The sequence below is a fragment of the Psammomys obesus genome, unplaced genomic scaffold, assembly GCF_907164565.1.
Source record: "Psammomys obesus unplaced genomic scaffold, mPsaObe1.curated_primary_1811, whole genome shotgun sequence".
NCBI classification, from domain to species: Eukaryota; Metazoa; Chordata; class Mammalia; order Rodentia; family Muridae; genus Psammomys; species Psammomys obesus.
This window is the reverse complement of record NW_026596034.1, coordinates 10944537-10959443: the sequence shown is the minus strand read 5'-3', so window position 1 is coordinate 10959443 and position 14907 is coordinate 10944537. Positions and strand designations below refer to the sequence as shown.

The window sequence follows — 14907 nt, the reverse complement described above, 5'->3', positions numbered from 1 at the left end:
AAAGAAAAAGAAAAAAAGCTAAGTAGCACATGCCTTTAATTTCAGCACTGGGGAGGCAGACAGGAGGGTCTCTGTGAGTTCAAGGCCTGTCAGAGTTACATAGTAAAACTTTGTTTAAAAACATACCCAAACCAGCAAACAAATGTTTGCTTTTCCCTTTCATTAATTTTAAAGAATATTACATTTTACTGATGCATGTGGCAGTGCACAGTGCATGAGGTCAGAACAAATGCAGGAACTGGTTCTCACTTTCTGCAGTTTGGGTACCAGAGGTCAAACTCAGGTCATCAAGCTTGGTGGCAAGTGCCTTTGCCTGGTGAATGAGCATCTTAACAGCACTTTTTTCATAAAAACAAAACAAACTTATTTTTTTTTCTTCATATGGATGTTTTGTTTGCATACCTGTCTCTGTATCACCCGCATGCCTGTTGCCTAAGGAGACCAGAAGAGGGTGTTGGTTGGATCACCTGAAACTGGAGTTACAGATGGTTGTGAGACACCATGTGGGTGCTAGGAATTAAACCTGAGTCCTCTGGGAGAGCAGTCATTGCTCTTTAGTGTTTTTGTTTGTTTAGTCTCAGCACTTGGTGAACAATGGCAGGTAGATCTCTGAGTTCCAGGACAGCCAGAGCTATGTAGTGGGACCCTGACAAAACAAAACAAAAAAAAAAACCCTCCAAAACTATTCCTGCCCAGTGTGGTGGTATATACCTTTAATTCTAGCCCTGGGAGGTAGAGGCAGTGGGATCTCTGTGAATTCCATGCCAGCCCAGTCTACATAGTAGTGAGACCCTGCCTTAAAAAAAAAAAAAAAAGTGCACGTACACACGCACACACACTTCTATGTAAATAAGCAATTGCACAAGATGAAGAGTGGACAACCTTGGAAAAGCTGGTTTTCAAGGATACATACTCAAGATTGTTGAAATAATAAAAATCACCTTTTAAAAGATGTATTTATTATATATACAATGTTCTGTCTGCATGTACTGCATGTACATCTACACGCCAGACAAGGGCACCAGATCTATCGCAGATGGTTGTGAACCACCGTGTGGTTGCCCGGAATTGAACTCAGGACCTCTTGAGCCAACTCTCCAGCCCTACAAATAATTTTCTATTGACAAAGTTGTTTCAGTTTTTGTGGCTCAGTCATTTCCTGGAACTCTGTAAATGGCACCATGATTTTTTTTTTTCCTGCTTTACAGCATTCAAAAAGGAAAAAGGAAAAGAAAAAAGAGATAGTAGAGCTAGAGAGATAGCTCTCCAGTTAAGAGAACTGGCTGCTCATCCAGAGAGCCTGGGGTTCAATTCCCAGCACTCACATGACATTTCACAACTGTCGTCAACTCCAGTTCCAGGGGATCTGATACCCTCACACAGACATACATGTAGGCAAAATACCAATGCACATAAAAATAATTAAAAAAAAGTTATTTTAAGTAAGTTGGGTGGTGGTGGTGTACGCCTTTAATCCCAGCACTTGGGAGATTCAGAAGCAGGTGGATCTCAAGGCCAGCCTGGTCTACACAGTGAGTTAGGACAGCCAGAGCTACACAGAGAAATCCTGTCATGGAAAAAAAAAACAAACAAAAAACAAAAAACAAAAACCAAAACAGTAACAAAAGAGCCAATTCACTATTTTTTTCTGGTGAAACTCTAGATTTCTCCTAACGAATCACTGGGAAAATGCTGTACCTTAATATATACATATATATATTGTCTCTTCCCCCTCTGGTAACACTGCACTGACAGTAAAAGTCTAGCTTCTCTTGTGAAGCGGTAACATTCAGTGAAGAGTGGCTCCACTGTTTGCATTTCCATGTGACTTGCCAGTCAATTTTTTCTTTGTGCAGTACGTTGCCTTTTAAAGTAGCTTCAAGATAAATTTGTTTCTACCCTGGATGGCTTAATCAATTCACTACTGACAGAGCAGTTAAAACAGCTTATAGTCTCAAAGTTAAAAGCTGGAAAAGCAGGCCACCTTAGGAACAAAGTTCAAGGGTAGATTTCTAGAAATCTGGCAGGTTTCTGAAGTCTTTGTCTCCTGTTAAATTTTCTGCTTCCCTAGCTTTACCTGACCTATTCTTCCATTCCATTCTCCAAATGGAGGACAGAGCTGTCCTGAGGACACCATCCAGGCAACACTAAACTTAACAAACATAGCATTCTTTTTTAAAATTCTATTTAGGAGGAAATGCAAACTCCTTATAGCTGGGCTTCATGAGCATGCCCTGATCTCCAGCAGCAGAGAATATTACTTTCTCACCATGTCCATCTTCCCTGAACCAACTTTCCTTAGTGAGGATCTCTGCCCACAGTTCTATGCCCGCCTAGATTATCAGTCCTGGAGCCTGTCTTCAGTCCCTCTGCTTGGCTACATACTTATGTGTCCCTTAGTTTTCTTCTGACGACGTCCCTATCCATGTTAGCCAGTATCTAAAGTAGTTCTGCCTCATTCTCCCCATAACTATATGCTTTTGTCCTTGACAGCAATTTCTTTTTCTTCATAGCACTTAACACATTACCACAGTACACAGAAATTACACTGTCTCTTCCTGCTGCTACTCTATAAGCAGGCAGATATTTGACATGCTACACAGGCAAGCGCTGTTCAGTGGAGATCTGCTTGATGGATATGTAATTAAATGAGATCTCACTATGTAGTCCTGGCTGGCTTAGAGCTCTGAGAATGGGCTTGCCTCTGCTTCTCCAGTGCTCAGACTAAAGGCATGCACTATGCATGGTGAAACTTAATTCATTTTCTTTTCCTTTCAGGTGCCAGGGAAGAAACACAGAGCCTTAAGCATACCAGGCATTACTCCACCACCGAGTTTTTTTTTTTTTCTTTTTCGAGACAGATTTTCTCTGTGTAGCCTTGGCTGTCCTGGACTCACATTGTAGACCAGGCTGGCCTCAAACTCACAGAGATCTGCCTGCTTCTGCCTCTCCAAGCACTGGGATTATAGGCATGGGCCACCGCACCTGGCTTTCTTAGTTCTAATACTTGATTCTCTCCTACCATGAGGAGTAGGAGCTTTAGAGGAAGACACCAATGAGAACTGTGGAATCTTAGAGTAAAAAAATGCAACAGATCTTTTATTCTTCAATGCAAATTACTGCATTCACCACAAGCTGAAGAAGAAGAACACATAACTATATCTGTGTATATACTTATATATATATATTTGGATTTATGGAAGACTAGAGAGACATGGAGAAACTCCAGCACCCAACAAGTACAGCCAGGAAGGAAATCACCTCTATAGTAGGACAGGGTTAATGAACCACAAACAAGAAAGAGGAGAAGGAAAAAGAATGTGCAGTGAGTTTAAGACACTCTAAAACTCAGAAGACATCTACTGTTCAAGTATAAACTCAGTAAGGACTTGGCATAAATTGAAAGGCAGTTGCTGAGGTACACCATTATGAAATAAGTCTTAAAAATTTACAATTCTACCTTCCAATTTTCTGGGAGAAAAAAGTGAACTCTTGAAGGCCTTCACCAGAGACCCTGAGAGGGATATAAAACACTTTTGATGAAGACAGAGTCAACAATTCATGATTGAACTTGCTATTCAAAAACATGTATTTATTTAAAATAACAGGATATATGTTCTCAGACTGTCTTCTAGAGACTATTAATTCAAGAGTTTCAAAGTATATTACTTCCAAAAACAATACTGATTAAAAATTTTTAAAAAATAAAAAACAAAAAAACCTGATTTGATGGTACCTCAAAGATACACTACCAGTTTTCTCCAGTCTAACATTGCAATTGGTTTAAAGTTCGTCCTGTATTGGTAAAACATTTTTCCTCACAAAATGTGGGTACTGAAACTGGATAGAAACACCATGAATGTGAAAATACCACCAATTTTCTGTAGTTTAAAAAAACTAGAATGTTCTTTGGAATCACTGAAATATAAAAAAAAAAAAAAATTGGGTTTTTTTTTGTTTTGTTTTTTTGCTGTTATTGTTTTTTTGTTTGTGTTGTTGTTGTTTTTCCTACAGCCTGCACCTTTCAGGATCTTCATGCTGCTTGTAGTACTGACCTGTGTGACCTGTGTGGCTGCGTTTACAGTCAAGTCTTGCAGTGCGGCATCCATGCCTAACACACCGCGGTTCTCTGACCAGCCATACTTAACCCAGGCACGCTGTCAATTACTTCTCCAAAATTTCACCTCAAAATAAAAACTGTAGACTAAGACACAAAACAGCTTGTGTTAAACAATCAAATGAACCCAACATGAAGAATTGTGGCGTGGTTACAGAGTTCAGGAGACCCTTTGTCACCTGTTGTCTTTCACGGAAGTACCATAGGCCCACCTGATGACATTCAGCCTTCCTCGGCCTCAAAAGGAATTCAGGGCTGGCAAGTTGAGTTAGGCTAAGAGAATTTGTTTTTGACAAACTACCAATTTTAGCATAAAATCTGGCCATGGCTATAAGTTTCAATGTTCGTACAACTGGTTAGAGATGTTTGCATGAGTTTTTTTTGTTTTTTTTTTTCCTTTTCTTTTCAACATTGGTTGGAACTGAGTAGAAATAGGTCCATGATATTTCCTCACATGTGTCATGAAATATGGGAAATCTGTCTGATTCTAGACACTATTTCTTTACGACACAATGGGCAGGTCTCCAGTTGCAAGGCACAATCCATGCACAGGTCGCTGAGGAAAAAGATATAAATGCCAGTTAAATTAAATGATTTAAAAGGTCAAACTCTACCTGCCAGCTAAATCTAAAATGTTAACAAGTCTATTGGGGAAAGCGTAATATTACCATTTGAAAAATAAACAAACAAACAAAAAAATTAAAACTCCCTATTTTTATTTTTTATCTTCAATCTTCTTACTCTGTGAGCTAAAGAAAAAGTTCATTTTTCAATAAAATCTTACACCATAGATGTGACACAATGCCTTTATATTAGATTTCCAGTATTATAAAATGTTTTAAGTATTTTGCCTATGCATATATACCATGTGCAGTGCCTGAAGAGGCCAGAAGAGGGTACTGGATCTCCAGGAACTAATTATATATGGTTGTGAGCCTCCATGTGGGTGCTTGAAATTGAACCTGGATCCTCTGGAAGAGCAGCCAGTGCTCTTAACTGCTTAATCTTCTCTCCAGACCTCATAGGTTTCTGATAGAGAAACCTAGAAACCTAGGATGACATACTCCTTGGCATGCACTCTCTTATTGGTTGGTATTTATGCACATAGCAAGAAGAGATGCTGACTTTTGTTTATATTGTAAATCAAAGCAGTGGCAACAAGCATCTTTGTCTTGTGTCCATGTTTCCAGCATCTCACCATTAAAAAATTGTTAGTTACTGAGTCACACCTACAATCCCAGCACTTGAGAGGATGAGACACAGCAGCCTAGGCTCCATAGCAAGACCTTCTCTCAAAAACCAAACCAAATCAACCAACCAACCAACCAACCAATCAAAAAAAAGAAAAAAAAGAAAATCAGATACATCTCAGTGGTATAGCACTTGCCTAGCATGTGTGAGGGTCTGGGTTTTATTCTTGTACTTCCCAAAGATAACATAAAAAGATATACATATATTTCAAAATATCAAGAAAAAATTTTGTCTATTCTTTTCTTTTTTTTTTTTAAGACAGGATTTCTGTGTATAGAGCAGGCTGGCCTTGAACTCAAGAGATCCACCTGCAGAGTCTGCCTCCAAGTGCTGGGTTTAAAGGCATGTGCCACCACCACCCAGCTTCTTATTTTATTTATTAATATTTTTATTTTATATATTATTTATTATTTTATTTTATATGTGTGTTTTGCCTGTATGTCTGTATTTCCGTACACCACCTGCATGCCTTGTGTCCTCAGTGGTCAGAAAGCATGGGATTTCCTGGAACTACAGTTACAGATGGGTGTAAGCCACCAGGTGGGTGCTGAGAACCAAACCCAAGTCCTCGGCAAGAGCAGAAAGTGCTCTTAACCACTAGGCTATCTCCAGCCCCCAGTTACTAATGTTTTATTTAGATTTATAATCATAAATGTAAAAAGTGGTCTTAAAGCCAGATGTAGTGGCTCCTGTCTTTAATCCCAGGATTTGTGAGCCAGAAGCTGGTGGATCTCTGTGAGTACAAGACCAGCCTGGTCTACAGAGCAAGTTCCTGACCTGGCAAGTTCCCAGCCAGGCCTACAGGGTGAGACACCCCCTCCCTTCCCATGTCAACAAAAATCCCAAGTGAAACAAAAAGTAGTCTTCTTAGCATTTTGGTGTTTTCTTTTCTGCTTTTAGTGTTTACCATGCAGATTTTGTAAAAATAGTACTGTGGGTTCATTTTGCCTGCGATCTAGAGAAGTTTAGATAGATTTGAACTATTTTCCCCTAGAAAATGTTAAAAAATTCACCAGTGAAACTATCTGGGGTTTAGTGCCTTCCAGAAGGAAGGCAAAGGAAGATCATAACTACTACATTTGTTATGTTAAGAGGAGTGATTCCATTTCAGTCTCTTCTAGGGGTCAGGTCTTGTCACTCATTTTATCCTGATTTCCTTTCTTCACTGCCACCCTTAAAAACTCTAGGCTATAAGAATATTTAGTTTATCTACTTTACACTCCTAACCACTGAAAAGGTGCAGGTTTTATACCATCTAACTGAATTGAGATACTCTTGTAATTCTTTGGATTTCCTTTCCAACTCTGTTTTGGATGTTATAGAAACTTTGACCACATACTCAGGATACTTTGCTCCAAGTCTTTACACACTAAACCCTCATCAATTAGTCCTTAGTAATTCTGTTTAAAGTCATAGGAAGGACCAAAGGACTCAAAGATGAAGATCAGATTCTACTATTAGAAAACAATGATGGAAAATGGCAATGAAGACCTTTAAATTCTGTATCAGTCTGTAAGCCCCTGATAACTAAATCCTGCAAAGGTGAGAAGTTAACCTGAGAAGTTCTGGGCTATAGAAGAGAAACTGCTGTAAGTGTGAAAGGAAACCTACTGCATGTACTTCTAACAGCCTATTCAGAAGACCCTGGGACAAGGATCCAGGCTGAATCACTCCTGTGATGACAAACTGTGGTCCCTCATTCTAGGGTCAAGATTCCTGGACAATAATGTGATTAAGGTTTTGTCAAAAACCACAGAAACACAAAGTGTTGGGAAGTTATAGATACAAGCAGCCTGTATTGTCAGTATGGGTTGCTCACAGCTCAGCATGTGAGAAAGGCCATGGCTGCCACACTGCTCACTCTCCTTTCTAATATGAGCCGGGATGGCTTTCTCAGAAAAGAGCAACTTATCTGCGGCTCTGGTGATGCTTATTCACTGACCTACAGGATCCAGGATGTCCTCTATGCTCCTTTCACAGAACTAAAATTTGCTGAGAATTTCAAGAAGCTCACAAACAGCACAAGCCTTTCACTTTTTTTGTTTTGTTTTTATTTTTGTTTTTTGAGACAGAGTTTCTCTGTGTAGCTTTGGCTGTCCTCAACTCACTTTGTGGATTAGGTTGGCCTCGAAATCACAGAGATTCGCCTGCCTCTGCCTCCCTGAGTGCTGGGATTACAGGCATGAATGACCATGCCCAGCTGCCTTTCATATTTTATAAAGCTAAAATTATATAAAAAGTAGAAACCAAGTGTGGTGACACACACCTTTAATTCCAGCACTCAGGAGGAAGAGGCAGGTGGCTCTCTGTGAGTTTGAGGCCAGTCTCATGTACAGATCAAGTTCCAGGACAACCAGGACTACAAAAGAAACCCTATCTCCAACTACACCACTCCCAAATCTATTTGTGTGTATGTGTTTATCTGAGTAAAAAAAAGCAAAACTCAAAAACTAAGCTTTCCATATCAAATAGTTTGTTCTATTCCAGGTACTTTCTGGAAGGCAGCAGATACTACTTGTCAACTTACTTCCTCATTCGGCCACTGTAGTCCTACCTAATAATCTAACAGCCCTGATGAACAGTTACAGACTTGCTAATACCCTAGAAGTAATTTAAGAACAGAATGAAATGTTGCTGAATGTGACGTGTAGAAGATGATCCAACAAGCAGACCCTCTCTCTCACCTGTGTCCACATGGCTTCAGCTGGGTGTCTGCTACCTCATCACAACAGAGTGAACAGCAGTTCTCTCGAATACTGACTTGCTTCAGCAGAGCAAGGCGCCTGTGCCTGAGCAGACAAAACAATGTGAAATTCTTTCATCAACAAGGAGTCAGCAGTGGGGCACATAAAATGCTCTCAAAAAGCCCTACACGAGTAATACACTTTGTTGCAATCTTTGTTTAGTAAGGTTTTCATATTATTTCAGCCTCAGCAGAGTGAAGAAGGCTTGGCTGTCATTTCATAAACAACAAAAGGTTCAAATTCAAATTCTTTGGTTTCCAGTCCAGTGTTCTTTTACCAGCAAATTTCAACCATTTAAGTCACATATATTAAGAATTTGGTGAAATGTACAAGCCTTTCTCAGGGAAAATACCCACAGTTTTCTCACAAGGTCAAGGGGTTTATGACATATAGACTCTCTGCAAGTTTAGACACCTTAGGTTTGAACCCTTCCATTCCAAATGGACAGAGAAGCAGACATGCATAACTGTTCTCCTGAAGTTAACTTACAGGCTTGTTATGTGCCTGGCACTGCCCCAAGCCCTGGTAATTCAGCAGTGAACAGGAGACCAAATAGGTGTCCTTAGCTAGGCATGGTGGCATACAGGTAGAATCAGCATTTAGAAGCTAGGAAGCTAGGATAGGGAGACCTCCATGAGTCTTGGGCCAGCCTGGGCTCTAGAGGTGACAGAGTGGGTAAAAAATAAAAGGCAATCTACAAACAGAAAGAAAAAAAAAAAAAAAGAAGTATCTGGTTTTATAGAGGTTATGGTCTAGTGTGTCGATGTGGGAGACAGAACTAAAAATGATGTTAAATGCTGAGGACTGCCATGATGAACACTAACCTGGGAAAGAGGGAAAGGAGTGCTCCCATATGTGAGGTGCAGGGGTTAGATTGACAGCAGTCAAGGAGGACCTTACTAAGCAAACTTTAGTAGACATGTGAAGGCATGGAGAAGTGAGCCTTGCTGTCAGGAGAGACCATTCAAGGGAGCAGCAATAGAGAAACTGGGATGGAAATGGGTTATTAACAGATAGATGAGGGAAGACCACAGGAGAAGCAGACCATGTGGCTGACTACTGTAGCTAAGGATGTATGCGCTTCACTGTACGATCCTTTTACATTTTTGCTGTATATTTGAATTTAGCATAATAAAGAGTTTAAGACAAAACAGTGAAGAGAATAACTAGAGAATAAACATAATATAAACAACAAAATTCCAAGTAGTAGTTGCAATCCTTCTGCTTCAGCTTCTGTAGTAGCTTAGATTATAGGCCTGCAGCAAAAAGCCTGTGTCAAAAACTCTGTGTATTTGTCAGAGAGAAAACAGGTCTAGATTCCGAATGAAACTGACATGGGTTGTAATCTGTTGTTCTTGAAGACAGGACACACACTGAGTGTTAAATGAATATTCAGTTACCACACTGATATATATAAGCTGGTCATAAAAGATGACTTCCCACCCCCATTCTGGGACGCTTAACCCTGAAGAAGCAAGGGAACTCATAGATGGATCATTTGTGCCCTTCAGGTGATTGATGAGCCTCATCCCAGGAAAAGCATGTTGGATAAACAAAGGACTGAGGTGTGGCAGATGAAAGGGAGGTGTCACCTCAGACTTAATACCAAGAGCAACTCAAGCACCAGGACAAGCTGCATAGAAGCTCCGAGGAACATACCTCAGATGCCTGAACACATGTAAATGGCCTCTTAGATCATTGCCAAGGCTCTGCTGCTCTTCCTGTAACATGTTCTAGTTCATCTGAATCTGCCGACTACTCACTGAGACAGCGTGTAAGGTAAAGTAAGAGGGCTGCTTATAGACCTGTGTTTCGATTCAAATCATAAGCCAGGATTTCACTGCATTATACTTATATTTATGGGTATGACATATGGTTCAACACAAGCTGTGCCCTGGCCAGTATGTTCTTCTCAACTGCTGAGGGACTACTTTATTGGTATAACACTAGGAATAAAAATCCCCTGTCTCACAGTGGCCCAGGAAGGCTGCCCTGTTAAAAAAAACTGATGAACTTTGGCTCATGATGTGTAACAGGCTTCAACATGCAGTAATCACCAGCGAGCACCTGGAGTCTTTCCCTAGCTGAAGGAACAGACTATGTTCATCTTATGAGGAAGACAAGCAGGTAATCACTCAGTCTCAGTTTCTGTCAAATAAGGGTGATAAAATTTTACCTGAGATGCTTCTTTTGTGTTAATGGTTGTAGAACAGTGGTAGCAAGTTTGCTATGCATTTTAAACACAAAAGGAGTTGGTTTCAATAAACCAGGTCTGCTAATGATTTACTCTTCACTAAGGATTTTTATACAGATATTCCAATGAAGTTAGTTTGCATTTTTGTTTGTGTTTGTATGTGTGAATATATTATAGTTTTTCTGATTTTTATTTTATTTTATTTTTTTGGGTTTTTTGAGACAAGTTCTTAGACCAGGCTGGCCTCAGGTAGAGATTCTCCTACCACTGCCTTCCTAGTACTGAGATTTAAAGTTGGCACCACCACAGCAGCCCTTTTCAATATTATCTAACTCATATTTCAATATTATCTAACTCATAAAAAGAATGTGGGCATGTTCCTCCTTCTCCGGGTCCTGTAACACTTTAAAGCAGTAGTTCTCAAGCTTCTTAAGACAGGACCCTTTAATACAGTTCTTCCTGTTTCGGTGACCCCCAACCACAAAATTACTTTTGTTGATACTTCATAACTGTAATTTTGCTACTGTTATTAATTAAAATGTAATATCTGTGTTTTCCAATGGTCTTAGGTGACCCCTGTGGAAGGGTTGTTTGACCCTCAGGTTGAGAACCACTGCTTTAAATAATAATGACGCTATATCACTCATAATTTGATAGAGAGATCTTATGAAACTACCTGCTTTTGCTAGACAATGCTTTTAATTTTTGTTTTCAAATAATTTTACACTATCATTGATTTGTATGTACCTTTCTGGGATCTGTTTTACTAATTTATATTTCCCAGAAGTCAACCTTTTCAGTGAGATTACTTGTTCAAAATTATTTGTGCAATGCTGGAAAAAAAATCTCCCATAAGTTTTTGTAATTTTCTATGAGATGCACATGACAATCTGGAGAGAGTCCCAGCAGACTCTTACCTTGGCAAGATAATCTTTTCTTCAGCTGTTAGGAAGGCGTAATCATTAAAAGTGCTGAATTTCATAGATGGTGGGTATTTGAATGGTTTTGCTCCAAAATTGAACTCACATTGTTGATATGACATGAAACTAGCTGCAGCAAAAAATCCTGATCTACAAACGAAAATGAGCACAGAGGTCAACAGAATTTATAAAAAACAAGTTCACATACAGTCATTTTGGGAAAGTCAAAGTGAGCTAGTTACTGTGGTAGAAAGGAAGGGAGACAGGTTCTCTTTATTAACCTAGACAGGTCTGTGAGCCAGGGAAGACCACACATTTATCTCTCTGTATCTCAATGTCTCTTGGACATTGAGGTCAGATCAAATGGGGAGCTCTGATTAATTGAAATAAACCAATTTCTCTAACTGCTTAAATAAACAAACAGGTTTTTATCCTTGAGAAAAATACATTCCATTAATCTACTCAGTCTTTGACTGTGAGGAGCTACTCACACGGTGGATGAAAAGACTTGCTTCTCAGGAGGCAGCTGGTTGCCATTTAAAAAGAAGATCATTTGCTTTTCATTCAGGTCTAACAGAAACCCTACTGTGTCTCCTGGAAGATAAACCAAACACTGTTAGGCTTGTGCTACTCAGAACCTGGAAGGGCCTCAATGCCCTGTACTAAGTTTGTGTCTTGAGCTACATACTCAACACACTTTTCTTTGTTTCTTGTGCAGCTTATCTGGTATTTCCATAGCAGTATTTTCATGTATCATTAAAGGAATAAAAGCTTTCATTTAAACTATGACAAGCCATCACTTGTATAAGATGCATACCAATTTCAAGATGCTAAAATGTGAAAAAAAAATGTACATGCTGGGTAAGATAAAATTATGTGCTGTTTTACTTCTCTGCAAGATTTAAACTCCCTAGAAAATAACTACCCAAATGTTTTTGTTTTAAAGCACACATTCTCACTGATTTTTTTAAAAACAAGACTTCATTTTTTTTTTTTTTGTTCTAGTTTATAATGAAATACTGAAAAGCATTAAAAGTTATTTTGTTTGTTTTTGGATTTTCTGACACAGGTCTTTGTATGTAGTTCTAGCTGGTCTCCAGTTGGCCATATAGCCACATATAGCCTCAAACATGAAATCCTGTGGCTGCAGCCTCCTGAATGTTGAGATTATATGTGCATCCCACCATACAAGCCAATCATGTTTTCTTGTTGGTCTAGATTTTTTTTTTTTTTTTTTGAGACAGTGTCTCTAGCTCAGAATGGCCTTATACTTATGTAGCTGAGGATAACCTTGCATTTTTAATCTTCCTGTCTCTACTTCATGAGTCCTGGTGTTAGCAGACATACCACTATACCCAGATTATTCAGTGCTATCGACTGAGCCTAGCACCTCATATGGGGCACAACACCTGAGCCACAACTCCAACACTAGGTGTTATTTTTTTATAACTTAGAAACCTGTTCAGGAGATGAAGCACAACAAAGGGAAATATGCACATACCAATCTACGTGCTTAAAAAGAATCTCTAGGGCTGGAGAGATGGCTCAGCAGTTAAGAAGCACTGGCTACCTTTCCAGAGGACTAGAGTTGGAATCCCAGCACTCACATGGTAGTTCACAACCATCTGCAACTCCAGTTCCCTTCTGGCATATGTGGACACTGGGTATACATGTGGTGCACATACATGTATGGACAACACCCACACACATTTATATATTCTCTATGTATTTATTTACACACACACGATATACACATATGTGTGTGTGCAATGTCCTAGTTGGTTTATTTTCTGTTGACTTGATAAAAACTAAAATTATTTGGGAAGAGGAACCTCAAGAGAGAAAACAGCCACTTGCCTACTTGGCCTGTGGGCAAGTCTGTAGGGCATTTTTTTTTTTTTAAATGCAGGAGGGCTAAGTCCATTGTGAGTATAAACGAAAGTAAACTGAGCAAGCCACTAAGCAGCATTCCTCCATGGTTTCTGCTTTAGTTCTTGCCTCCAGGTTCCTCAGTAATGGACTGTTAGCTGAAAGGAGATGAAATAACTCTTTTCCCTCTCAGTTGATTTTCTTTGATAACTCTTTCACCCCTAAGTCATGGTGTTGTATCACAGCAATAGTAACCCTGATTAAAATCTCTCTCTCTCTCTCTCTCTCTCTCTCTCTCTGTGTGTGTGTGTGTGTGTGTGTGTGTGTGTGTATGTGTATGGTGTATGTGTGTGTGTTGGGGGAGGGGATAAAATGAAAACTGCTTTGCACTTTTCTGTTTTTCAAATTTTAAAATAAATGTATTCACAAACATTTTCTTAAATTCTGATTTAAAAAAAATGGCAGCTTCTAAGAAGCCAGGGATAGTAGCACACACCTTTAATCCCAACATTTGGGAAGCAGAAGCAGGAGGGGTACTCCAGGTTCAAGGCCAGCCTAATCTCTAGTAGAGTGAGCACTAGACCAGGCAGGACTAAATAGTAACACTATAACCTGAAAAAACGTTTTGAAGACAAATGCCTCTATGACATATATAAGCTCTATATTCCTTCAAAAATTTAGGTTTGGGCTTGGTGGCACACACGTTAAATCTCAGCTCTCAGGAGGCAGAGGTGGGTGGATCTTTGTGAGTTACAGGACATCATGGTCTACACTGGGAGTTCCAGGACAGCCAGGACTATGGAGAGAGACTGTCTCAAAAACCAACAACCAAACCTAAATAAAACAAAACAAAAAACCTGGGTGCCTTGTTGGTTTCTCAGATTCATTCCCTTTTTCACACTATCAAGTTAGTCCTCTGTGAGTGATCAAGCCCCAGCTTTCTTGGCATGCCTGATACTTCAGTTTATAATGTTGATTAGTATAGGAAATGAAGGAGGAACATGGACAAAGGGCTGGACTGTTCTTTATCTAGCTCCAATCCTGACAATAAAGAGGTTTCATTCTTTACCTACTTCTGTTCCATATGACCCTACATAGAGTATTGGCCTCTGACTACCATACCCATTTTATAACTATTTCATCTCTGAAAATATCCTCATGTTAGTGTCACAACAATTCTAGTGTTTTTAACATATCCATGGTCCCTTCATTCAAAACACAGACACAGAGAATAAACTAGACTTCACAAAGTATGTGTATGTGTGTGTGTGTGTGTGTGTGTGTTACTTGGCATCTAACACAGGGTCTCATGATTAGTAGGCAATTGCTCTGCATTGAGTTACAAAAAGCCCTATCTTAACTGTAAGAGTAGGTGGGAATAGTGATTCACACCTGCACTCAACCACGGTACAGAGTGACTTCCAGGGCTGCCTGCACGACAGAGTGAAATTCTATGTGAAAAAGTACTAACTATAGGAGGCTTTTTGTTGTTGTTTTTGTTTTGCAGTAACACTTATATATTTTTTCTAATTTTTATTATTTTTAGAAATATTTTTATAATTTCTTATGTGTATGCATTTGCGTGAATGTATACCACACGATTACAAGTGCCAGTAGAAGCTAGAAGAGGAAGTCAGATACCTCAGAACTGGAGTTACTGGCAGTTGTGATGCTTCTGATCTGGGTGCTGGGAACTGAACTCAGCTTCTCTGGAACAGCAACTGAACCACCACTTATTCTTCCATTTTGTTCATTCATTCAGCCATATCTATCTATCTATCTATCTATCTATCTATCTATCTATCTATCTAT

The 14907-nt window shown here is 39.4% G+C and overlaps 1 protein-coding gene across 2 annotated transcripts in view; it reads right to left on the bottom strand.

Annotated features, from left to right (window-relative positions):
* Positions 1 to 3072: 3072 nt before the first annotated feature.
* Positions 3073 to 14907, bottom strand: part of Rspry1 (ring finger and SPRY domain containing 1) — a 56408-nt gene continuing 44573 nt past the window's right edge. For both annotated transcript variants that reach the window (XM_055621227.1, XM_055621228.1), the window contains exons 12-15: positions 11718 to 11820; positions 11224 to 11376; positions 8053 to 8157; positions 3073 to 4673 (exon numbers count right to left, since the gene is read on the bottom strand). In XM_055621227.1, the coding sequence (XP_055477202.1) occupies positions 4577 to 4673; positions 8053 to 8157; positions 11224 to 11376; positions 11718 to 11820 (458 nt within the window). In that variant the 3' untranslated portion in view covers positions 3073 to 4576. The remainder of the gene's footprint in view (positions 4674 to 8052; positions 8158 to 11223; positions 11377 to 11717; positions 11821 to 14907) is intronic.